Source organism: Canis lupus, chromosome 17 (genome assembly GCF_003254725.2).
Source record: "Canis lupus dingo isolate Sandy chromosome 17, ASM325472v2, whole genome shotgun sequence".
In the NCBI taxonomy this organism is placed as follows: Eukaryota; Metazoa; Chordata; class Mammalia; order Carnivora; family Canidae; genus Canis; species Canis lupus.
In genome coordinates, this window is record NC_064259.1 from 31,305,136 (window position 1) to 31,331,314 (window position 26,179).

General features: G+C 35.4%; 2 protein-coding genes across 17 annotated transcripts in view; both read right to left on the reverse strand.

Annotated features, from left to right (window-relative positions):
• CDKL4 (cyclin dependent kinase like 4) overlaps window positions 1-4,665 on the reverse strand; it is an 82,502-nt gene extending 77,837 nt beyond the window's left edge. For 3 of the 10 annotated variants that reach the window (XM_049095784.1, XM_049095790.1, XM_035700403.2), the window contains exons 1-2: window positions 769-982; window positions 94-437 (exon numbers count right to left, since the gene is read on the reverse strand). The gene's annotated coding sequence lies outside the window, so the exon portion shown is untranslated. Of the gene's footprint in view, window positions 1-93; window positions 438-477; window positions 605-696; window positions 983-4,528 lie in introns of those variants that run through there. The other 7 variants (XR_007403090.1, XM_025454105.3, XM_035700405.2 and 4 more) reach the window with 6 other exon arrangements.
• MAP4K3 (mitogen-activated protein kinase kinase kinase kinase 3) overlaps window positions 3,026-26,179 on the reverse strand; it is a 187,988-nt gene continuing 164,834 nt past the window's right edge. For 6 of the 7 annotated variants that reach the window (XM_025454095.3, XM_049095778.1, XM_025454091.3 and 3 more), the window contains 10 exons: window positions 24,357-24,417; window positions 24,159-24,276; window positions 19,696-19,754; window positions 18,602-18,705; window positions 14,397-14,568; window positions 11,394-11,462; window positions 11,218-11,310; window positions 8,243-8,313; window positions 5,441-5,496; window positions 3,026-4,777 (listed from right to left, as the gene is read on the reverse strand). In XM_025454095.3, the coding sequence (XP_025309880.1) occupies window positions 4,690-4,777; window positions 5,441-5,496; window positions 8,243-8,313; window positions 11,218-11,310; window positions 11,394-11,462; window positions 14,397-14,568; window positions 18,602-18,705; window positions 19,696-19,754; window positions 24,159-24,276; window positions 24,357-24,417 (891 nt within the window). In that variant the 3' untranslated portion in view covers window positions 3,026-4,689. Of the gene's footprint in view, window positions 4,778-5,440; window positions 5,497-8,242; window positions 8,339-11,217; window positions 11,311-11,393; window positions 11,463-14,396; window positions 14,569-18,601; window positions 18,706-19,695; window positions 19,755-24,158; window positions 24,277-24,356; window positions 24,418-26,179 lie in introns of all 7 variants that reach the window. The other variant, XR_007403089.1, reaches the window with a different exon arrangement.

The window sequence follows — 26,179 nt, forward strand, 5'->3', positions numbered from 1 at the left end:
CGCCTCAAGAAGGCGCTCAGGAAACTCTGAAACGACCGGGGCTGGCGGCGGGCTTGTAGGAGGCGCTCCTCTCCAAGCCCCCAGCGCACTTACAATGAAGCACGAGTGGATGTTGCAAACGGGCGGCCTCCCTGCCCGGGCGGGGACCTTCAGTCCGTCCAATCCTCCGTCGTGAGTACTTTTCAGGCTTGCCTTGTGCAAACGGCTTTTGGGCGGAGGCCTGGAGCTGCTGCGTGACGGGCAGCCCCGGGCTCCAGCGCGGCGCACGCTGCCGCCGACTTCAGCACCCGGCGCCGCGGTTCTCCCCGAGACGCACCGGCCGCGCGGTGGGGGAAACCGTCAAGCGAGGGTGTGACGACTGCTCTCCTGAAGTAAACGTATCCCGCCGGACAGGATCGTTTTTGCCAAAGCTTACTCTTCTTGTTCCCAAGTACGAACTTAAAAAAAAATACTGTATGTTAAGGAGCACATACATACTTTGTTTAGCATCAATAAAGCGGTCCTCAATGTGCCGGATTTAGGGTGACCATACTTCCTTCCCCTTCTTCCTTCGGGTGACTGACTGTACCCCTTTCCTCATCTTCGATTTTCCATCTGCTTTCATCTGCTTAGAAAATACCAGATTTATCTCCTTTATCTCCTTCCTCCTTCAAGACCAAGCATGTTCCCAATAAACTCAAATCTACATGAACTCACATCTATTCATTTCTGTACCACTTCTGCCCCCCTCCTGCTACAGAAAATCTTCTAAGGATTCAAGTAGATCACCTCAACACAAACCCAGCAGCCTGGTTTCATGGGCCGTGTGTCTGATCGCTGGGGTTCCCAAACTGTTGACTGCGGAGCTCCTGGCTCCCTTCCTCATTAGGAAGCTCTCCACAATCAGGCCCAACCTTGCTTTTTAGCTTCGTGCCCCGTTGCTATGCTCCGGGCACTCCAAACTGAGCTCAGCTGCGTTTACCACTCTTCCAGGAACGTGCATTCGAGGTCCTTGAACTTTGGTCTAGCCTACAGCTCGCTGACCTTTTGTCCTGCACCTGATAAACCCTTCATCAATTAACAACCTGGTTTATATATAACTTTCCACGTAAAGGCTTTCTTTTTCCCAAAGCATAATTAGGTGCAGCCCTTTGTACCTTTCTTTAATTTTTTTTTCATTCAAGTGGGCTCCTTGAATACTGGAAATGCTGCTTTTTCTTTTTTTTTTTTTCCAGTGCCAGTGAGGTGCCTGGATACACTGTAAGTGACATATAAGTTGGTTGAGTATTCACAAAGTAAAAAGTCTTTGCAATGAGTTTTGACTAGACTTAATAAGCTTTAACTGTAAAGTTATTTTATGCAAATCCTCTTATTCTAATACAAAAACACTTTGAATAAAGAAAATGCTTTTTGGTAAAGCAAAAAATGGAAGACAGGAAGAGAATTTCTCCTGTTGCAAGAGAAGGAAATCAGAATTTGAAATCTAACTCCTGGAGAAAAATGCTTAATGTGTTTTAGAGGGCAGTGGATACACTGCTTGTATTTTGTGTAATACATACTTCAGTAGTTAAGAGTATGTACACTTTGAACCAAAGTGGCCTGGGTTCAAATCCTGCCTCCACCACTTTTCAGCTATATTATCTTAGGAAGTTATTTAAGCTTTCTGTGCCTTAGTTTCTTCATTTGTAAAATAGCATTAACAATAGCTACCCACTTGGGCTGTTCTGGGGCTTCAGTGGGACGATATATGTAAAGCATGTAGAATCACACCTGACAGAGATACATGCACTGAACTCTTACAATATTCCCTCAAATAATACTTTTAGTGCTTACCCATGATTTTGTATAGCACGCATTTTCATATTTCTTCTAGTAATGGTGAAAACTGCTGTCTGTCCTGTTTCCTGATCTCTCCTGTAATCAGTGGCACACTTGCCAGCTGAATGACTGCAACAGGCCCAGAAACAACTGATCTCATTCTTCTCAACACTAGTGTCTAAAAAACTAGCTAATAAAATAGGTAGCTTGAACTTCAATGAAGCTGAGATACATTGCTCCAACATTTCAGTGTGTCTCTTTTCCTTCTGAATACAGATCTTTAATCAAAAAATATTAGGTGAAGCCACAAAATTTACACTTTTAAGAGTCATCAAAGATTATTCTGAGGCATGTGATCCTTGGACCACCGTCAGAAAAATGATTTAAATTCAGGTCAGCCAATGTTTCCCACATGGGGACTACACATCAGAATAATCTGTACGACTTTATACAAATAACAGGTTACTTGGGCTTGGCCCCCAAAGTGTGATTCCAGGGGTCTATGTTGTTTAAAAGCCCATGAATAACACACAAACCAGCTGTATATTTTCTGGGAATAATTCTAAGTGTCTGACAGTTAAATATGATTGTTAAATTTTCTGAGATGCGACTCTATATATATATAACTTACAGGACTTGGAAACTAGAAAAAACAGTGGTCCAGAAAAAGGATCAACAACTTGGTCAATAAATGCCAAGAACAAAATCTTAATTTCTTGAAAGTCTATTCCATGAGTCTTTCTTTTTCAAAAAGTCAATGATAATGTTATTCTGGCAAAGATGTGTTTTTGAGTCATTATTCAGTCATTAATGCTAAGATCAGTGACAATGTATTTATTTGGGAAAAGTGACACATATATACAACTGCTATAATATTAACACCTATATGATTTAGAAGTCATGTTTTAGATAAGAAAACTGTTCTAGAGTCAAGTAAATTACCTAACATCACACAGAAGGGTGGTGACACTACCAAGAGTAGAAATGGTGCCTCATGATCCACCATCCAGTTCTTCCAATCTAATTGTCCCCTTCTTTAACTTCCAAAACTGCATTCCCAACACGCTCCCCTTCCTTTCTGTAACCCAGGAGTTGGCATACTTTTTCTATAAAAGGGTCAGACGGTAAATGTTTAAGGCTCTGTAAGCCATACAGCTTTCTTGCAACCATTCACCTCTGTCACTGTAGCACAAACACAGCCATAAACAACACATAAATGAGTATGTGGTGCGGTGTTCCAATGAAACTTTATTTACAAAAACAGGTGGTAAGCAGGATTGGGCTGAGGTATGTTTGCCGACACCTGCTCCGTAAGACTATGAATGTTCAATTGATTTTTCTGATCGGAAAGTTGAAAATTCTATAAAAGATGCCCCGTTATGAAACTGAGATGACACTTCAAATAAAAATATGATCTAAGGGACATGAAGTATTTAAGGGGGTATTTAAAGAGTCAACGCAGAATGATTAAAAACTGTTTTCTCCTTAATATATTTTAGTCTTACTCCATATAAGCCAGATGACAAGCTACTATACAACCGCATGTTAAAAAACATGTTTATTTTACACTATGTACAATCAGGAACATATTTAAAAGCATTATCAATTAAAATAAATGAAGACCATAAATCACAATTTAGTTTGTTCCTAGTGTATATATCCACATTAAAATATAAAGAACATATACCAAAAAAGAGCCAAAGTGTGCATTTTGCTAAAACTTGGTATATACATATTCCATTGGAAAAAAGCAATCAAAAAGGACCTTAAATCAAAACTAAGTTCCTGTGATGTGTAGTAACCATTATATTGTTCATATGAGGTAGTAACTAAATTATTTTGGCCATGTGTGAATACTCTAAGTCAAAAGAAATATGAAAATGATCATAAAATAAGGCCAACCAAAGCAAAAATTTCACTAGAAATTTGAACCACTCCACTCTATGGAATGTTATAGTTCTTCAATATGATTATATGAAATGTTTAGTGTGGACTCTTTAATAATGCTAATTTATCCTTTGTGCATACTTTGCATACTGTAATTCAGACAACAACTGCAGTGTTATATCACGGTACCGCTATTCTGTGATTCAAAATTTTTTCAAAGGTATGTTTTTAAGCACAGACAATCTTACAGGATTCTGCTTAAATATAAAAAGACCAGTTACTACAACAGGTGGTTAATTGGTTTGTTTCACATAGAAAACAATCCAAATACATTTAAAAAAAGATATTGTGGAGCCAAATGTGTATTGACAATGTCACAGCTTACTTTTGTGACTTAATACATCACATATCGATATTCTGTGCAAATATAAACACCAGTGTACTTGCATTAAAATTAAAAACAAGATTATAAAATGATTATAGCCTCCATTACAATTTTGAAAGTTACAAGATTTATATTTGTATTACTAAATTACATATAATAAAAATACAATAGTGTTAAATGTACTGTTTGCCAGCATCCCATTTTGTAATATAGCCACACCCAAGAATATACTAAGAATTCTTAAAATATTAACCCCAGTTGCATTTTTCATCAACATTTACATTTGTACAGATAAGACGCTTACTTGTACATCTCATAAAAGTACATTATCTACATAAATTCTTAGTGTATGTCTTCAGCAATATGAAGTTTCACAGAAAAATACTGCCCATATGTACAAAGATTACATAACAATGAATTAAGCACTTGTGTGGTTCAATATGCTAAATATATCCATACCACTTAAAACAAAAAGGCTCCCCATCTTGTCTCATGCCACAATAAATTACATGTAACTGAAGCCAGGTCACTGCAGCTTTTGTACAGCTTCAAGCATTCATCAATGTTGCGGCAGTAGTGTTTGTTCTTTCTAGAATTAACTGTCCAAAGCACAGACTTCCTCAGTAACTGTTTTCATGGCCTGCCAGGATGTATAAGTTGCTATTTGCCGTGGGGTTATCAGTTGGCCTACTTTCCAAAACCACGACCCTAAAATAATAATAATAATAATAATAATTAATAATAATCAGACAAAATGTTATTCTTGAAAACTAACGTTAGCAGAAACGTTTTCCATTGCTTCTTCATTTTATGCCTCTATAAATGCTGTTTATTTGATTTGTGGACAGAAAATGATTTGCAAATCCCTATGATTACAGAACCAGTTCCAACCCCAGGAAATAATTTTGCTGCCCACCATCTCCCACCTCTAAGCTGGTGTTCTAAGGGTCAGAGGTAGAGAAAACCTGTATTTGGAATAATTTGGGGAACTTAATTTTTACAAGGTATAAAATCATCTGTCGTTCAAGAATCAGAAAGTATACCAGAATAGAACCCAAAGATTCTATGTGGCACTAAAACCAAAAAGTTTTATTTGTTAGCATATGGTATTTCCTCTTTCTCACCCTGTAAATCATACTTTAGATAGCACATTTAATGCAAAATTAGTACTGACAGATAGATATATTCCTGCTACTTGGAAGATCAGGCACATTTTATAACTTTCTGACTTGTGAATTCTTCAGTGTGAAAAATACAATGTTGAATATATTACTGTAGAAATTTCAATTCCCTTGAAAAAGAAATCAGTTTCATGCTGGATTTATGAAATGCATTTAGTACTATGTATTTAACACAACCCATTCTCCATACCTGTCAGATCCAAGCAGTCTGAAAATTCTTGTGTTATCTGAAATTTCTTGTGTTACCTGTTCAATTAAAATATAAACTTAATTTCTGGAATTAAAGGCACAAAATTTTATATGGGCATTTAATTTATAGCTCTACTGAAAAGAAATATAATTCCTAAGATGAAAATAGAACCTTGCATGATTGTTAACTTAAATCAGTACATAAATACATCAGAGTTTGTTAGTCTATGTGCTTAATTTTCAATTAATCATAAAATAGGAGAGTAGGAAAACCATTTACTTATTAATTACAGACCCCGGAAAAATTTAAAAGCAAGCACCTAGACCATTTATCGATCAGAAACCTCTGTCAGTTATGTTAATACTAACAGCAAGGCCACTGTAGCAGCAAGCCACTCAGATCTGGTTCTTTTATTTCAAAGGCTGCACTGTGGTATGATGGGACAAATTCGAGATTGGAATTTGAAGCCCTGCTCTCCCACTTATGGGAGTGTCCAGTTACGACACTGGACAAGGTTATATAATTTCCTGAAAATGGTTTTGTCTTCTGTAAAATAAAAAGAGAAAAATCTCTACCCTGCAGTACTGTGCAGTGTTCTTAGAAGCAGTAGTAGGTATAAGCACTAGCTAAGGCAGTGCTTATACTTACTTAGCTTACTAGCTAAGGCAGTGCTCAATAGATGATTTTTCTTTCCTGTATCTCCCCCAGTCTCCTGAAATAGTATTTTCTGAAGGCATGTATCCTTTAAGAAGTCCTCAGTGTGGCAAATTACCAGTTGGGAAGTTAAAGATAAGTCTATGGGAGAAAGAAAAACCCACTATTTTTGCTTACTAAATGCAAAACATTCTAAATTATAATGGCATAACTTCTCCCCACAATGTCATAGGCTGAAAAAACCATTTGATTTCCAAACTAAATGCATTCTATTAGTACCTCTAAAATTGGTTATTCTGGAAACACTAAGGATTCTCACTCTCTTTTGGAACCCAGCACATCTGAAGGCTACAACCTGTTAACTTCAGTAATAGTGGCTCACCATGACTGATCTTCAGTGTGTTTGGGGGTTTGCCTAATAGAAGGACCTAACATTTTTGGAGGAGCAGTATTCAGTACAGGCTGTTGGCACAGTTTGAAACAGCCCCTCAGGGGATTTTTTTGGACAACCTTTTCTTTTTCTGAAACTGCTCTCTTGTATCCTGCCCATGGTGTCTTTCTTTCTCTGCCTAGTGTTTATTAGTTGCTGACTATTCTTATCTCCTGCTCAATTCCCCCAGGTGATTTTTCAAACTTCCTGAGAAGCCCTTTTGTGGGAAGAGCTACTAGAAACATATTAGCTATGAAGTTTCTTTTCTTTCATTTAAAATTTTTATTTTTAAGCAGTCTCTACAACCCAATGGGGCTCGAATTTATAACCCTGTGCCTTGGCTAAAAGCCGCATGCTCTACAGATGGAGCCCCTGTACAGATGGAGTCAATCAGATGCCCCTATGACTTTTCTGGAATACTTATTATAAGCCAGGCATTATGCTAAGCATATTACATGCTTCCTTTCATTTAATATTAATAACTCAAAGAAGTAAGTACTATTTTGTTATCTTCAATTCACAAATGAAAAAGTATAGGCAAAGAGAAGTTAAGTGACATGCAATGGCCACAGTTATGAAATAGCAGGATGGAGACTTGAATCCGGTACTTTCAACTCCAGAACTCATGCTCATGGTAACTCTGCTATAATGTCCACTTGGTTAGAAGACATACTTTGAGCTTAGAATGACAGTTTAGAACACAAATGAGCTACTTTCTTGCTTCAGGCACCCAAGGTTCTCTTTTCCCTCTAATGCTCAAGTGAAAGTTAAACTATTGAGAGGGGTTTGGGGTACTGAAACGTTGGAAACGTCCAAGGAAACTGAGAGTTTCTGGTGACTTAATTTGCCCATAATATTCTTAGGGGCAATACCACATCTTGCTCACATCTGTAATCCCAGTGCATTCTGGTGGAAATGCTGAGCAGAACTGAGTATGTCACAGGAACTGGGAGTTAAATTGTTCCTGGAGCTAAATTAAGGCAGGAAGAAACAAGTGGGGCACCTGGGTGGCTCAGTCAGTTAAACATTGACTCTTGATTTCAGCTCAGGTCATGGTTTCAGGGTTGTGAGATTAAGCCCCATATTGGGTTCTGCACTCTGCTTGGCATTTTCTCTCCCTCTGCCCCTCCCCCCATGCTCATGTTCTCTCTCTAAAATAATAAATAATAAATAGAATCTAAACAAAAACCAGACATACAATTTGCATATCTCTACCAAAGCATCTATAGAAAAGGAGAGGAGGAGCCAAAGAATCTTATAAATGTCAAGTGAATACGGGTAAGAGAGACAACAGGTAAGGCAGTTGAAAAGGAATGTGCAATCCTTTACTTATAAGCCTGCTCTGGTCATTATTTCTGAAATACAAAGTAGAAAGTTGCCTCAAGACAGAGCCAGCATCTACACTCTTGTTCCAAGTGTGGTCTGGGAGAGTTGAAAGAAAATCACTTTTAGCAGTATCAGGAAATTCTTGTTCTGAATGTAGGAGTATCTGGTTGCACATAAAATATGCACTGGAGTTGTTTGAGTGAATGGAGAGAGGTGCTGCAGAGTATGTGCTATTAATTTAATTACCAGGCTGAATACAGTAAATATTAATAAAGTGAGCATACCAAGTATTCCTCTATTAATTAGGAATTTTTCAAAGTTAAAGGAAATTATTTGAAGTAGAATTTGATAGCTTCATGACTATTTAATGGACACAATTTTTAAAAGCTTACCTCATTAGATCTAAAACTTCTACCTTGCATTCCATGTTTCCAGAACGCTAGCACACTGTCTTGTAGGCAAACTAGCAGGCAAGAACAGCTCAGTTACTGTTAATAGTACAAAAGTTCAACCAATAAGCATCATTTTGTCCCTCTATCTTGTATAGCAATACTTCATTTAATAACTATCAGCTATTCCATATTTACATGGCATCTTTACTTTTGTTTTTGTTTTGTTTTTTTTTGCATCTTTACTTTTGAAATGAAAAATACACATATGCCAGATAGAACTTATTCAACTTTTTGGCAGGAAAAAAGAAAATTCTTCAAAAATATTGTTTTGTTTCTAGAAATTTTTTTGAAAATATTTGAAAATGACAATATTTGAAAATAAGGTGTTTCAAACACCTAGAAAAATATGAGAATAGCACAGAAACATATGCATTTACTATTTAACTAGCAAATCCTAACATTTTGCCATATTTGCCTTTTGTTTTAAATAAAAACAAATATAGCTGGCATCCACATAAAACCTCCTGTAATCCCATTCCAGTCCTTCTTCCCTCCCTGACACACTATTTTAAAACTGGTGCTTGGGCAGCCCGGGTGGCTCAGTGGTTTAGCGCCACCTTCAGCCCAGGGCGTGGTCCTGGAGACCCGGGATCGAGTCCCAGGTCAGGGTCCCTGCATGGGGACATGCTTCTCCCTCTGCCTGTGTCTCTGCCTCTCTCTGTCTCTCATGAATAAATATAAAATCTTAAAAAAATGCATATTTAAATACATACTTTTGTGTGTATTCAGCAAGGAAACGTCCAATTTTGTTTCTTGTAGATAGCCAATTGTACCAGCATCATTTGCTGAACATCCACCATTTTCCACTGACATATTATGCTTATAAATTTCCATCTATATATAGGCCCATTTCTGAGCCTTCTCTTCTAGAGCCACTGTTCTATTTATTTATCCCTGTCTTGCTTGAGCCCACACTGTCTTAATCACTATAGCTTTATAAAAGTTTCAACACTGAGTAGGGCAAGTATTCTTTGAAATGTATTTTACTGTTCTTAGCCTTTGGTTCTTTCATATGAATTTTAAGATCAGCTTATCAAGTGGCATAAAACATCTTGTCAGGATTTTTATTATAAATGCACTAAATTTGTGGTTTCATTTATTAAGAACTGACACCTTTCTTATATTCTGTCATTCTATCCATGGACATGGTATAGTTCTTCATTTGTTCAAATCGACTTTTATGTTTTTAAACAATAATTTTAAACAATTTGGAATTTCCTAGATAATGACCTTAAACATATTCTGATTACATTTAATTCCACCTATTTTATTGCCATTGTCAATGAGATCTTTTTTCCTTTCAAAAATTTCACAATTACCGGCACACTGAAAAGTGATTCATTTCTGTTAGTCACATTCAGCAACTCTGAATTCTCCTAGTGGTTCCTGTTTAGAGAGCTGTACATTCTATATAGATAATACCATCAGCAAAAAAGGATCTTGTGTTTTTTTCTTTCTAATCCTCATAGTTTCCTTTCTTGTCTAGTAAGATGTTGAAATGTGATGATAGTAGGTATTCTTACCTTGTTCTTGACTTTAATGGGAGAGTTTAACCATTAAAACATGAATATTTTAAAATATACTTTGCTAGATGAAGAACATTTCCTTCTATTCCTAATTTGCTAAGAAGTTGGGTTCTTTTTTTCTTAAATCACGAATGACTTGGATTTTACTCAATGCTTTTTGTCTATTTACCAAAAAATTATGTGATTTTTTGCTTTTAAAATTTAGTAAACAAATTTTCTGATGCTTAACTATCCCTACTTTCCTGACATAAAGTCTATTATTTGATGATACAGAATTCTATTTGTTAGTACTTTAGATTTTTTTCAAAATCTATTTTTGTGAGACTGGATAATTTTGTTTTCTATGTTAATCTTGCTTGACCTTAGTATCAGTGTCAAACACTGATTTGTTCAGCATTCCTTCTCTATCAATAATCTGAAATAGTTTGTATAGATAGAGATCATCTCTTTTTTTAAGGGTGGATAAAAATCTCCTATAAAGCCATCAGGCCTTAGGTGCGGAGAGTCTTGGTTACCAGGCATCTCAAGCAAGGAGCCTGGCTCTGGTTCCTATCTCCTGTGGGATACTTTTCATCTTCTTTATTACCAGGAGCCCAGCACATCTGTTGGCTTCAGGCCTGCATACTGCTTTGAGTTTCTGTTCTTTATCTTACTCTTTGGCCCTGACCTTGTGTTTTTAAGCATGGATTCCATTTTAACATCTTGAAGAGATTTCCCTCATTATCATCGGCATTTGCTTGCTGGCAGAGAGGCATTCTAATTGGAGGACAGAGTAAAAATAGAGCCAGGAATAAGACAAATGAACTATTTGCTCTCGGCCCTACCCTCAATCAACATATATATGTGGAAATATCTTTCACTGATAACAAGACCAAAAAAATTGTCTAGTTAAATACTGAATTAGCTCTCCTTCATTTTTCCAGCATCATCTCATATATGATCATTTTTACCTACTTTTCTGGAATGTAATCATTTTAGAATACTGATTCTGTAAGAAATCTTTTTTCAGAAAACACTCTAGTCAAGCAAAATGTGAGGATGATAAGGAGATTCCATGATCTCATTATGGAGGTGCTTAAAATGCTCTGATAAGCAAATACAACAGCAAAAATATAACAGAGTACCCTAAGTCTGAAATTTTCAAGTATTTATAGGGAAACTACAGGAATTTGGAGAAATGGGAATTCACAACTGTGTTATGAAAAATAATATTTAATTATTTCTTTTGAAATGTCAAATCTCTAAGGAGGGTAACATTATTTATAGATTATATCAGTTATTAACTATTTCTGAGAATTATAAAAGACTGCTACTTCAAATAACTATCACATAAGTTATTTTAAGGAGCTCTTACTGAAATCATACAAGAAATCCAAAACTTTTACTTACCTATTGATTCAATCTGGAAATCAAAGGTGAGTTCAGATGATAGTTTTCTGCTAGATTTTAATCTTCCTTGGAGATTTACTATTTTGATACAACCTAAAGAAGGTAGGGAAAATTCACTCAGAAACCAAGATTAAGAAAAAAGTGTTAAAATAAGGTGTTCATAAAGAAAAACTTACAGTCCAAGCATACAAGAATGGTATCTCTCTCCAGTTGAGTTACGTGAGTAACATTTGTCTGTGGGCTATCTGTAACACAAACAAACTCAATAAACTTACACAAAAAAGTAATATTGAAAGCACAGAAGTATAAAAACAAGAATTCTGAACATCACTGAATTTGAAATGGATTTACATTTTTAGCTATACATATATAGTGGCTGAACCAGGCTGCTTGGGGGTCAAAACTCTGATCCAAGTGCTAAACAAAGTGAGTGCTCGGTGGAACGCTATCGTCATTACTACTGTCAATCTTCTTCATTTGTATGTGGAATCAGGAGTCTAATCTTCTATATTATGGTTATGAGTGATTCCTCCTTTTAAGCTCAGAAGGCCACGGACTATGCTTTTGTACTTTATTATATGGTTGTGCCTGGCACCACATGTAATATTTACTGAGTGAATCAAAGTCAAATATTTCAAGTACAAATGAAATTAAAAGAAATACTGAAGTATTTTGAGAAGTATAAATACCAAAATGCAAAGAGGCATTACTTTTATTATAATGATTTATCAAAGTTCTTACAAACTCAGAATATTTAAATAATGATTTGCCATAAAGTGAAAAGTAGGTTATCCTAAACTTTATATGAACGTCAAAACTGAAATTGCTGAGCTATAGGCCTTTGTTTCTGGCCTTATATTTCCTAAGAGTCTGATGACCTACAGTCCGCTGTTTCTATTTCCCATAGTATTTAGGTATCCAAGGACTGCAGTATTTCAGACCTGCAAATGTATTTTAGACCTGGTACTTCTGTAACTATCCAGGGCTGAAAGAACCTAGAGTAGGCCTCCTGCAAATCTGATCTTTGTAGCCCTTATACACATGGGTGAAAATTAACAATCTATTCAATCTAGATCTACACAATCTATTTCAGTTCAGGAAGCCAGTCCAGCATTACTAGAGAGAAAGCCAGGAAAATAAGGTTTTATCAACTGCTTGTATTAATTAGTTACCACGCACTGGAATCATCTAGAGATCTTTAAAAAATACTGATGCATAGCTTTACCTCTAGATGTTCTTATTTAATTGAGGGTGTGTGTGACTTGAGGTGTCAGGAGTTTTAAAAGCTTCCCAAGTAGATTCTAAACTGCAGCAGAGTTTAGGAAACCACTGGTTTAGAATCTCGTTTGATGTAAAAGTCTAACTATACTTTCTCTTACTCAATTTTTATCTCACCATCTCAAAACCAGAGATGAGTTATACTTATCATATTTAACCTCTAATAAAGAGATATCCTTACAGGAAGGGAATGAAATTAAAAATTCCTTAAAAGGAAGGTACCCATAGTATTAAATTCTTTTGTGCAGAGATTAGGCCCTTCATTCAATAGTTTGTAGAGAAGGATTTAAAATTAAAATGCTTGGGAGAAATAAGGCATTAACTGAAAATCACTAACAATAAAGTACCAGTCACCCAACAATGCCTGTCTGTAAAACAGAGGCGAAGAGATCAGGAAAGCAGGAGTGAGCCCACTATCTGAAAGGAAGAAGCAGTGTCTAAGGGAAAAGGCCGTATAGATTATTTAGGGGAGCCAGAGAAGCCACATTATGTTGCCAAGGGCCAACCACGTTTTCCTTCAACAATATGTCCTTAAAGGAAAACGGTTTCAAGTTTCCTGGGCTTCAGTAAGTCCTGTAATTGTCTCTAGGGTTCTTAATGTGTTTGTGATTTTTTTCTACTGCAGAAAACTTCAACTCTTAATTTCTTTCCTTTTGTGAACACTCAGGCTTCCAACAAACTCCTGACTCATCAGTATTTAGTAGTAAACTGGCTTAACATTTCCGTAAGAACCCAAAAACTCTGACAAAGAGGCTCTACAAGACTTTTAAAAATTGCCTTCTAGGGGCACCTGAGTAGTTCAGTCAGTTAAGCATGACTCTTAATTTTGGCTCAGGTCATGATCTCAGGGTCATGAGATTGAGCCCTATGTCAGGCTCCACACTGGGCATGGAGTTCTGTTAAGATTATCCCCCTCAATCTCCCTGTCCCTCTACCTCTCTGCCCTTCACATGCCTTGCTCTCTAAATAAATAAAAAGTGCCTTCTAAAATGGCCACTGTATTTTACAGCAAAACACCATACAATGTCATTTTAAAAGGGAGAAACAACAAAAGGAGCTCCATAATAAATACAGTGCTTTAAAAATAAGAAAAAAAAAACTGTCCAGGTTACTTTTTTTAAAGTGTAAAAGTTCAGATTTACTTACCACATAACACAAGTTTTACTAATGCGTACTGATTATAACAAAATTGAAGGTTTCAAACTATAATCAAATTTCTGTAAAAAGCTCATTAATTGTAAATAATATTTCTAGCTATGAAGGAAAGATCTGCTATGCAACTAAACAACGCAGATCAAAATGTAAGGAAACAAGTTATATAAAAAATTATTTTCAAGTACCATCTAATATTTCAGAAGGAGCTATTTCATTATAATTTATATCCTAATTACAAATCATTAAAAATTTATTAAAGTTATAGTAGCTGTGTTTCAATTCTAGGAATAAAATGGAAAATAAACTACACTCAGTGCAGTTTTTCCTTTTATTTAAATCAACTTTTCTAGGCCTGAGATAGGTGTATTTGTGTAGTTTTCAAAGTGTGGTTCCTGTATTCACATCATCAGCACCACATAGGAACATACAAAAGTAAAATCCGCAGGTCCCACGTCAGATGTACTGAACGAAGAACTCTCGCAGTGGGGGCCAGCAAGCCTCCAGGTGATTCAGATGTATACTTGGGTTCAGGAATGCATTATGTTTTAAATGTGTCAAACAAATTAGCTGTTTTAAAGCAAGCCATATTCTTTTTCCAGAAGTTATTAAGTTATTCCAGATTAGATTTTAATATGTTATTCCAGATTAGTTTTTTATGCACTATATTTGCCTGAGAGCTACAGTAAGTTTATTATTTATAAAATCAAATAATGTATTGGCCTTAATAATCAACAAAAATCACAAACCTGATTCTGTAAACCATGAAGAGGTAGAATTTGGATTGACTGTTTCAAATCGAACCACTTGGTTGAAGTCTCTCCCTCTACTGACACCAACACAGACTAAAGGGTACTCCTGTTCAGGAACTACCAGCATTTCAAACATTCTAAGTGGACATGGTATAGGAAAATCTATGTGCTAAAGAGAGAAACAAAAATATATTAAACAAAGGAAAGCAAAAGCCAAATAGTTTCATGAGAACACCGTTAAGAATTTTTAGTTTTATGAAAATAAAGAAAATAACTCTCTACTAAAAGATTGCTTCTTGCCACAGAAACTTTGGATATGCAGAGAAATACAAATTATAAAGTATTTAAGGTTTAAGCACTGTACAAATTTTTTAAAGTTAAAAAAATCACATAATTTTAGGACATCATGGCTAGAAGGGAACTTATAAATCACCTGTCTAGCCCTCTCTTTTCAGAGGTGGAAACCGAGACCTAGGAATCTGGTGACTGGTCCAGGGTCCTCCAGCCCTTTCTGGCAGTATCTCCTGCCTCCCAATTTGATGCTGCTTCAGTTATACTCCCTGCCTTCTTATCCAACTGAGCAAACATGGGTAAGAGCACTGAAATGCTAGTTAGCAAGAAACCCTCTTCTTGTAACTGGACAGGAAAAAAAAAATCACAAATAAGAGATATTTATCCTCATATCTCAAGTGACTATTCATGAACTCACAGTTATGATGCAACCAATTTTATTTAACTTCAAAGTTATTTTTATGTTGCTACAGAATGCTATAGAAAGTCTAAATAAATTCATATTTACTAAATTTAGAAAAATCGATGGAGAACATTAACATAATCAGGAAATTAAACTACCAACTACTATACATATCCACCTGAATGACTAAAATGAAATGATTGACACAAAAAGTGTTACCCAGAGAGGAGCAGACGAACGCTCACAAGGTGATATGTGCATGACCTGTATAGTATGGCCACACTAGATACCTACATTATCTGTTCCTGCTGAAGATATGCATCCCTTTGAGCCTGGCAAGAATACTCTGGTTATACGTTCTAGAGAACATGAGTATGCATGTGCATAGGAGGCATATGCAAAAATGTTCACAGCAGTACTGTTCAAATAACAAAAAACTGGAAGTATCCCAAATGCTCATCTACAGTAGATAGATAAAATAATGGCATATTCACACAATGGGAAATTATAGAACAATGAAAATGAGCTATATCCAACAATGAAATATGTTGTTACACAAAAGTCAGACATGAATGAGTATATACTTTATGATTCCATGTACATACTGTTGAAAAATCAGGTAAAATTAATTCTAATGTTTTAGAGGTGCATGTTTATCCGGTAAAAATGGAAAGTACAGGCGCTGACTTGGTGGGAGGTGCCATAGGGAGTTCTGAGTAGCTAGTGATACTCTTCACAATAAAAGTTGCTTTTTCAAAAAATATCTTATACATACTTTAATAAGTCCACTCAGTATCTTTGTATTTTTGTTGCTCTTATAAATGGGCTGTATTTTCATTTTATTCTGCAAAGGGTAAGCAGTAATGGTACTTACCAAAGCTACTGAATTTATATTTTAATTTGGCAACTCATAGATTCTAAAGAAAATAAAGTCTGGAGAAAAGAAACTGGTAAAATGGGGCTACCGTAACTACCATTCTTAGAGAGTTAGAAAATATGATGTGGTCCTGTGGCTAGAAGGTAAAGCCTGTGCATCTGTTGTCCTCATCCATATCCCTTCCTTCCCTGTGACTGCCAGAGCACCTACAAGTGTACAGAGACTTTTCATCAATGCTCTCCAAATCCCCTCTCTAGAAGCTTTCCCATTACCTGAGGAATAGGCTTTCCATAAAATTGGCCATATTTTTTAATAAGGTAAAACAATTTAAATAATTCTCTTTGAAAAAAATTCTCTTTGAAATGTGATAAGAACAGTAAAGCAGAAAACAATGCTTCTGTTTAATTTTGTCAGCAAATAAGAAAACCAAGAGATTCTGAATAATTCTATTTAGCTTCTAATAATGTGTGCTAAGTCATTAACAGAAGAGGATTCCCATCTAAGAGCTTTAAATCCAGTTGCTATTGGTAATGGTCTTTGAACCAGTGACTACATCTTATTCATTTTCTTCTCTAGTTAAAAAGCACTGTGCCTGGTTTGTAATAAGCACATAATATGTTTGCTGGAAAGGTCTTTAATTTCTAACTTTTACTTATGAAAATGTAGTCTAATGAAGCAAAATCTCTGTCAGAAATGTCATTAAGAGGAAGGGAGACTACAGAGAGGATAAAAATGTTTTTAAACACATAAGACTGTAGAATAGAAAAATCATAAACACTAATCACAATAATGTCAAACTTAGAAACAAAATATCCCCAGTATTTTGAAGTAGAGAGATGGGAAAGAGAGTTGGGTTAAGATTCAGGGTAAGGGCCTACAAAGAGCTCAGGGAGTATAAGGAAAATGGGAAGTGTGCAGTCTTAAGGGAGATGGTATTCCAAGTGTAGTATCTTAGAACACTGGCAACAGGCCTCATTAATTAGTCAGTGCCAGGCTCCCTGCAACCAACCACCTGGAAAAGAGAACATGTGGATGGGTAATTTTTAAGCTTCTCATGTCTTCAAAGTGTATATTCTTTCCTGCATGTTCTTCATATCTAAAATTCCTTTTTTTTTTTAAGATTTTATTTATTTATTCATAGAGACAGAGAGAGAAAGAGAGAGGCAGAGGGAGAAGCAGGCTCCATGCAGGGAGCCCGATGTGGGACTTGATCCTGGGTCTCCAGGATCACACCCCAGGCGGCACGAAACCGCTGCACCACCAGGGCTGCCCCCTAAAATTCCTTTAATAGAGAAAAGGTCTTTCATTATATGTTAGGATAAGTGGTATAACATATCAGGTAATGTAAAAAATTCATTCATCCTAAGTTTTAATCAGACTCGATCTATGAAAACTGACAGAATGAAACTATTTTTTATTCTGCTATAGGTTAGGAATGAAAGGAATTGGGAGGACCTAATTAAAATAAAAAGGAAAAGATAGGAAGACAACAGGGAAGGGAAGGGCTGCAGAAAAATCAAACTGTGCACACTTTATACCCCCCATCTAGAGGAGGCATGCTTTTGTTAAATAGGCAAAAATAAAGAGGACCGGAGAACAAAACCGTTTTTGCCATAAATGGGCTGTATTCAGAAGTCTTGCTTTAGATAGTTCATATGGCTATTTATTTCTCCCCTTCAGTTTTTGGTTTAAACAATTTTTACTTCAGTGATTTGTGGCAAGAGCACCTCAATGGGTTCAAAATTCTTGAAACTATTTTTTCATTTCTTTAGCCCTACTTAATGTTGAGGTTAACAAATAGTGATAGGAAATTAAAAAGATTCTTTAGTCACTTACAGAAATTTAAATAACAGGAAGCCAATACTTTAAGTACCCTAAGGCTGGATTATAAAATTTAGGAAGAATCTTCTCCAATTATATTCTGACCCCAATTTCTAGGGAGATGTCAAATGCTCAGGAAGTAAGACTACTTAATTTATATAAAATAGCAAAGAAAACAGCTTTAAAAATTCATTTGGTATTTCCTTGATGTGAATGAGCCCTTTTGTTAGTTTTTCCTCCAATTTTAAGTTACAGTTGAATAATATTAAATATTTTAAAGAATATTCATTAATTAAAGATTCTAGAGAAACTTAGGTACAAAAAAACCATCCATGGGAAGGCCTGACCAAATTAACAGTTAGGCATATAATCCAAGTAAATTCCCTCTCACTATGGTTATTCCCTTGTCCTCTTAGGCCAAATGCCAACCTGTAGGTTGTTTCTCCACTGTGATGAAGCAGGTCAGCCAGAGAACATATTTAAACAACATTCCACTGCTTCTTAACACCTCCTGTTCTGGACATCAGACTGTGTGTGTGAGATGCTATTTCTTGCTCCTTCTGCCATTTCCCTTAAGTATTTCTCTAGTCTCTTTTAAAACTTATATCTGGCTAACTGATTTCCTTACAATTAGGAAATTTCCTTTCCTGCCACATAATCCAAAATCATGAAATTAACTTGGGAAGTAATGGGAAAAAAAGAAAAAATGTGGTGTTTGGGTTTTTTTTTTTTTTTTTTTTTGAAGAACAAGAAAATTGACTTAATTAAGCTTTTATACTAAGAATGACTTAGGTTGCTTTTCATGCTTACCTTAATTAACATAAATTTCTGCATTGGTTCAACCCATTCTAATAAAACAATGCTAGTCTGAAGTGCCCCACATAGGTACTTATGGCCTGTGTAAGGATTTCGCACTGTCAAGGCAAAAAAGTATATGTAAGTTCTCTTATAATGCAAAGTCCTGACAACAGTAGTTGCATGCTCTGAAAACAAACAAAAGCTGGCTGTCAGTTCATTTCTTAATCAGACTGCAGGGTGAAAACACCTTCCATGAGAGTAGGAAACTCCATCACTTGCAGGAGTTTTGTCTTATTACAAATAAGTTCTAGGGTCTGGGGTTAGGAAAAAAGATTTTAGGTCTCATGGTACCAGGACGATTAGGTGAGGCAGCAAGATCCTGAAGGAAGATCATACATGGGTTTGGGGAGAAGTTGCCAAATAGGCTAAATATAGCACATTTAGGGAAAGGTGGCTAAGGGTGCTTTTGGTAGTAATGTTCAGAGACAGTGATATTTTGGTTCTAGCAACATGAAGACATTAATCAAATCTTAAAATATAGGTTTACAAATAAAACAAAGCCTCAGAGTTTCTTAAGGGAAGGAAAGAAAATTATTTTTTGCTTTTGCTAGGGGCAAATAAAACAGCTGGTTGTGATGGGAATGGGGGAGGAATTTAGGATCATGGTGTGTGAAGGAGATTATAACCTTCACATCATAGGAATATGATTTCACATATTAAAGGCATGAAGATATATGCTCAATGAATAAATGCAGTTTCATAAGCTATTACTGAGCAGCATGTGAATGATAAGGAACAGGCCCCCCCCTGGAGAACGGGGTATGATAAAGTGCTATAATAAAAAGTCATCCTACTTTCTCCATTTACTCAGTCAATAAATTATTTGCAAAACGACCGTTATGTGCAAGGTACTATATTAGGTTTAGTTTACATGGAGACTGAATGGCCAAGACATTTGTTTTACTTAAGGGGGAAAAATAAACTACTACTGCCAGAATGCCCTGGAGAAGTACTATTTTATACTAGATTTAAAAATGAGCCTCACAGTGTTTTCTTATCTGCTCTGCAAAGCAGGAGAACTACACGTCATGGAACAGTTTACTTACCAACACAACATTTCTGACACCACTTGGTTTCAGGGATTTTTGCTGATACAGCAAATTTCCTAAATGTAAATGAAAATGAATATATAATACATGTAGGTGAAGTTAGTATATGATAATGGTGTCATTACAGATCAGTGGAGAAAGGATGAGTTGTTAAAAATTGGTGCTGACCTACTAGGTCATCTACTAAAAATAATACACTTGCTCTGTTTCTCATCCCTCCTCCAATTCCAAATAGATTAAGGATTTATTAATGTATGAAGAACAGGACTATAAAATATTTAGATTTAGAAGAATACGACCTTGAAATTTCTTTAAAGAATGCAAAAAGAACAAATTATACAGGGAATATTAATAAACCTTTGATACTTTTTCATGGATGGACCCCCCTACCACCACAAACTACAGGTGGCATTCAATTTATTGAATGAATTTGTTAAATAATATTAATAACTTTGGTTTACCAAAAGATACCACTAAGTAAAAAGCCATAAACTGAGGAAAGATATTTTTAGCACATACAGTAAATTTAAGCTATGTAAAATGCTGTCTCACCACTAAAACAATTTATAAAAATTTTTTTATAAGAATTTTTTAAAGACATTTTTTATTTCTCTCCTTAGGAAGAGTGGGATATAGATTTTTCTGGCAAAGGTCGTTTAGGGGTTCTGCAAACATCAGATTCAAACTTAATTTGTAAAAATCCATTTAAAATTATTTTTTTAAACTGCAATTAAAAAATATACATAAACTCAAAAGCCTTTTATCACGAAAGATAATATAACACTGTTAGTGCAAAGTTATGCAAACATCAAATTATATTTCTCCATTTTTGCACACATATTTAAACTTCTTTTACATGTGTAAATGTGTCACAGATTAGATATTGCTCTGCATGTCTTTTCTTCTTTTAAAAAAAAATAAGAGTTGTGCTTTGCTGGTAACAAAATTGTAAAGCATGCATGTGATGCTCAATACCATTTCAAACAAGCTTAGAATAATCTTGATGTTCTTGTTGCTGTACAACTGGCAGCTGAGTAGATCAAGCATATAATGCTGAGGTATTGTTAATGTTAGCTTTTAATATGTTGTACATGCTGTTTATATTTATAAAAATCTTTAATAACTACTGCTAACATTTACTGAGAACTTACTGTTTGCCATGAACTTCACATGTTCTGTATTAGTCCCTCTGATAATGCCATGAGATAGGTCATAGCATAGAAATCTGAGGGTTAGATTTAATAATTTCCTCAAGGTCATACACTTAGCAGTTCTAGGCAAGAAAGAATTCTAATCTAGTGCCTTAGTCTAACTGTAGTGCTCACAGTCATTCAACTTTGAAAAAAAATTTTACTTCTCTTTTATGATTGTGGATCAGTTTAACTAGAGTGCTCTGAGCTTGCAAGAGAAGCTGTTAAAATTTGTTACCACTTGTAAGTACTTTATCTGTGTGAATTAGCATTTTATTAGTATTATGGTACCCAAACAATGACACAGAAATTCATCAGATACTGAGGCACTGAATGACAACAATAATGATCTAGAATACATTGATTCCAAATTTGGGGTTAAAGACCTACTGTTGCCTTCAACTATGTTCTTATCAAGAAGAGTTTTACATTCCAATTCACACATTAATATTTATGAAAATACCCCTTTCATGTACAGTGAAATTTCATACAGCTTAAAACAAAAATTCCCCCCACCTGTAAATTAATTAAATTGCTCAAACAAAAGTGCTTTTCAGAGTTTAAAAAAATCTGAATCAAGGTCTTGAAAGATTTCCACTGCAACAAGTTTAATGTTCCTGGTCCACACTTGTAAACTTGCCCCCTGGCTCCCAAGGTTACTTAGGGGTTAAGTTACTGAAGCTGTCAAAACCCAGGAGGATTAACTGACTGCAAAGTACTGAGGGATTATACAGAGAATACCACATAATCAATACTACTAATTACAGCTTAGAGTTAACGATAATGAAACTATTCAAAACTGAGTTGTGAGCAGCACACTAAAATGTTATAAAAGTTTATAATTTTCTACAGTGATCTATACAGACTTACCTTACTTTCAGTAATGATTTTACAATAAGGCAATAAAATTTATTTACTGGCACCTAATTAACTAGAATCCTAAGTGAACCAACATTCTCAACTTATTTAATGTAAGATATTTTAGCATATATTACAGACACAGTTCAATTTATCATGCCTAACAATGATGACAAAAGATCTACTTATTAAGATGCCAGAAACCATGGTGGATATGATACATACATATTTTATCATTTTAAAAATAACTTTGCAAGACTGGTATTCTAGATGAATACCCTGAGAGGTTGTGTAATTTATTCAAGGTCCCAAACCTAGTAAGTGAACAAGGCAGGATTTAAATTCACTCTACCTGGATTCCAAAACTTATGCTTTCTTAAAGAAGCTTTACAGTATGATACAATGAGTACCTAGATTTATGAGAACTACAGCACATTACAAGATGCTCAAAGGAAGTTTAATTTGTACTCATTTTACAGAAGAACTAGTACTAATACACATATAAAATTTTATCATGCAAACAAGGCTTTCAGATTTCCTGCCAGTAAATGAGAGAATAGTCGATTTTACAATAACTAACTTCTTGATAACAAAACTGAAGAAAGCTGGAAGGACACATTGGTGAGTGCTACCAACACCAAAGACTGACTGTAACAAAGTAACAATGTAGAGGTAAAGTACTCTTAGAGGTAACCTCTTCCTCTATGGAAACTCCTTAAATGAAGAGGTAATACGGTATTCAATGCTGTCTCATGTATATACTAGGAAACTTTCTGCACATCTGGTATATTTAGTAAAATTTGAAGAACTGAACACAGCTACAAAAAAGCTCAAATAAAGCTACGAATGTCTCTATTCTGACAAAATGATATTAATAAGTGAATACGTTAAAGTTTACATGCTTTACATTCCTTAGAGGGCTCTTGTACCTTACATTTATTTTTAAAGTTTGGTGGTCAGTTTCTGTGCCCAGAGGAATTGAGGATTATCAAGTTAGATGGATAAATGGACTGTGACCACAACAGCATCGAGTGGCAGCTGGGAGGAACAAAGGAGCATTATAAACTCTATGTGAAAAAAGAAACTCCCTGACTCCATTCTTGGGGCTAGTTATAGGGGCAACTCCAATTCCGACTGTAAATATTATAATGTAAATATAATAAATCAAGTTCATAGTTGCAACTCTGAATCATCATGAAAACGTGTCCAGTTAAACTCAATGTAATCTATTTTAAGAAGACAGAAAAGCATGCCGTATAATTTTTAAATGATTTTCATCAAAAAGGTTTATTTTTTAAAAAGATTTTATTTATTTATTCATGACAGACACAGAGAGAGGAAGAGACATAGGCAGAGGGAGAAGCAGGCTCCCTGCAGGGGAGCCAATGTGGGACTCAATCCCCGGACCCCGGGATCACGCCCTGAGCTGAAGGCAGACACTTAACCACTGAGCCACCCAAACGTCCCCAAAAAGGTTCATTTTTTTTTTAAGATTTTATTTTTTTATGAGAGACAGAGAGAGAGAGAGAGAGAGAGAGAGAGAGAGAGAGAGAGAGAGAGAGGCAGAGACATAGCCAGAGGGAGAAGGTGGCTCCATTCAGGGAGCCTGATGTGGGACTCGATCCTGGGACCCCAGGATCATGCCCTGGGCCGAAGGCAGGTGCCAAACTGCTGAGCCACCCAGGGATCCCCCCCAAAGGTTAATTTTTAAGAAGTATTTTGCACAAGGGGGCAAATTTTAGCTCTACTGTAAACTCAGCAATTGAGAACAACAGCTTTTCAAAGTACTTGAAAGCTAAGGTTGTACATTAGTTGTTCTATAATGATGCAGTAAAGGAAGAATGGCTATAGTATAATGTTTCCATAAAATATAATTTATATCAGACTCAGAAGACCTTTTGGTCAACAAATGAGGTACAACACAATAATAACCAAAGGAAGAAAGAAATAATGAAAACTCCCTGAAAGTAGAAAAGCAAAATCCCTCAATTCCTAAGTAACTATCTTCTAAAGCAAAAAGCTTGATTTAATAAATCATTTTGATTTTCTAAGGTTAAAAACTCTACTTTGAGAAAAATTCACTTTACTCAAAACAAGTATGTCGAAAACACGATGTGTGATGAAAATTTACTAGCAAATTATAGAAAAAAACTAGTTTTAACCTTGTAAAACATACTAAATACTCATCAGTTTCAAAGTTCCAGAGGGGCCTCTCAGTTCTGTGAAAATATATTACCTCTCACATTTTTTCTTCACATGTGATTTCTACTAACCCAAACTGAGTGCTTTTTTCAATTTCTGTAGTATAACTATTATTTAGAATTAATTAATGTATTATCTTTAAGGATGAAACATAATTATTTTTTATTTATTTATTTTTTTAGGAGGAAACATAATTAAATGTACAATTACCTCGGCAGTATTCGGTCAGGGAGTTTGTGTGCTGGAATAGCAACAGGTAACTTTTGCATTTGTCTGGCATAATCAAAAAGCCCTGGTAAATTATGGGAATAGAGCTGAGAAGCTTTACCTGTTAAGAAAAATAAACATGATATAAAAGCTAATAACATAAATAGGAATAATAAGATATGTAAAAAGTAAAAGACTTACCAGATATTGATAGTAAGCAATTGTTCATTACATATAACCATGTACACCTTCGGGGGAATAACTAATAAAAAAAAAGAAAAGGCAAAGTTTACAAAAGATAACAGATAAAAGAGTAATGTAAATATGTACATATTAACCATGTAAGCTATCTTATCAACAGGTCAGTTCTTAAAAAAGAAAATTATTTTTAATAGAAATTCATTTTAGAAGACATTTAAAACAAGATGATATACATTTACTTACACTTATATGGGAGAAAAAGAAGTAAACTAGCAATGTAATTTTATTATCTAAGTCTCAACATGATGTGATTAGTTTGAGTCCCAAACTATAAGAGGAGAAGAGACAATTTCAAGCCATGTCTATCCCTTTATTTTGGTTCTAGGGTTAAATAATTAACTTTCCTGTGTACCTCTCCAAATATGTTTATATCTAGGTATATGGAAATCCATGGCTTCTAGAGCAGAAGAGACAGAAATCATAGTGCAGTGGAACACAGGGTAAAGAAACACCAGGTATGGAGGAAAAAAAGCCTGAGAGAACATAATGAAAATGCACAAATAATTAAGAATATAAATATGGGATTCATTTCTGAAATACAGCCCATAAGAATTGAAAGTCACTTCTGTAAGTTTGAAAGTGATTAGTATTTAGGGAAAAGAAGAGGGAATTTCATGAACACAGTCCATATACTTTGAAGGTAAAACATAACTGCTCTCATTAAGACATTTTATCATGAAGATCAGTGGTTCTCAAAGTGGTCCCTCCATCTGCATCAGCAATATTAGCATCACGAGGGCATTTGTTAGAAATACAAATTCTTGGATCTCATCCCCAGATTTACTCAAACAGAAATTCTGAAGGTAGGTCCAGCAATTTAGGTTTTAATCAGCCCTCCAGGTGATTCCGACGCATACTGGTCTGAGAGCCACCGATGAATATAGTTAAGTGTTCTGATTTAACAAGCCTGAGTGTTGGGTTTGTGCTGGGATCTGGCAGCTCCTGCTTCAGTTCCTCCAAAGTAGATTGGGATGTGGGCAGGGAACAGAGAGAATGAAGGGACGGATGAAATATACCAAGGTATCTACGGACTTTCCTTTATTAAAGCACAAAGTCTCAATGATGGCCCTAAATAATTAAAGGAGAAAAGGTAATAATAAAAGGGAAACAAAAAATCTATTTTATATAAAACCTGTTTCATATATTTGCAAAATATACTCAAAGTATCTAATTTCTCCAAATAAAACATGGCAATATAGTTTTTTAAAAAAATTATTATTGAAATATAGTTGACATACAATGTTATATTAATTTCAGGTGCACAGCATAGCGATTTGACAATTCTATACATTATCCAATGACCACCATGATAAGTGTAGCCACCATCTGTTGCCATACACTTTATTACAATATTATTGACTATGTTCTCTATGTTGTACTTTTGCCATAGTTTTTAATTTTGGAAAATGTGCCTACAGCTGTGTCTTAGACTGAAAGGACATAAACATTTCCTACTTTATACTCTTCATAAAAAATTCACAATAGAGGGATCCCTGGGTGGCGCAGCGGTTTGGCGCCTGCCTTTGGCCCAGCGCGCGATCCCGGAGACCCAGGATCGAATCCCACATCGGGCTCCCGGTGCATGGAGCCTGCTTCTCCCTCTGCCTGTGTCTCTGCCTCTCTCTCTCTCTCTGTGTGACTATCATAAATAAATAAAAAAAAAATAAAAAAAAAATTCACAATAGAATTGGAAATTCATTGGCTATATTGAGAAAATTTGGCAGAAAAAGGGGCAATGACTTATAAGTCACATAGCAATGTTA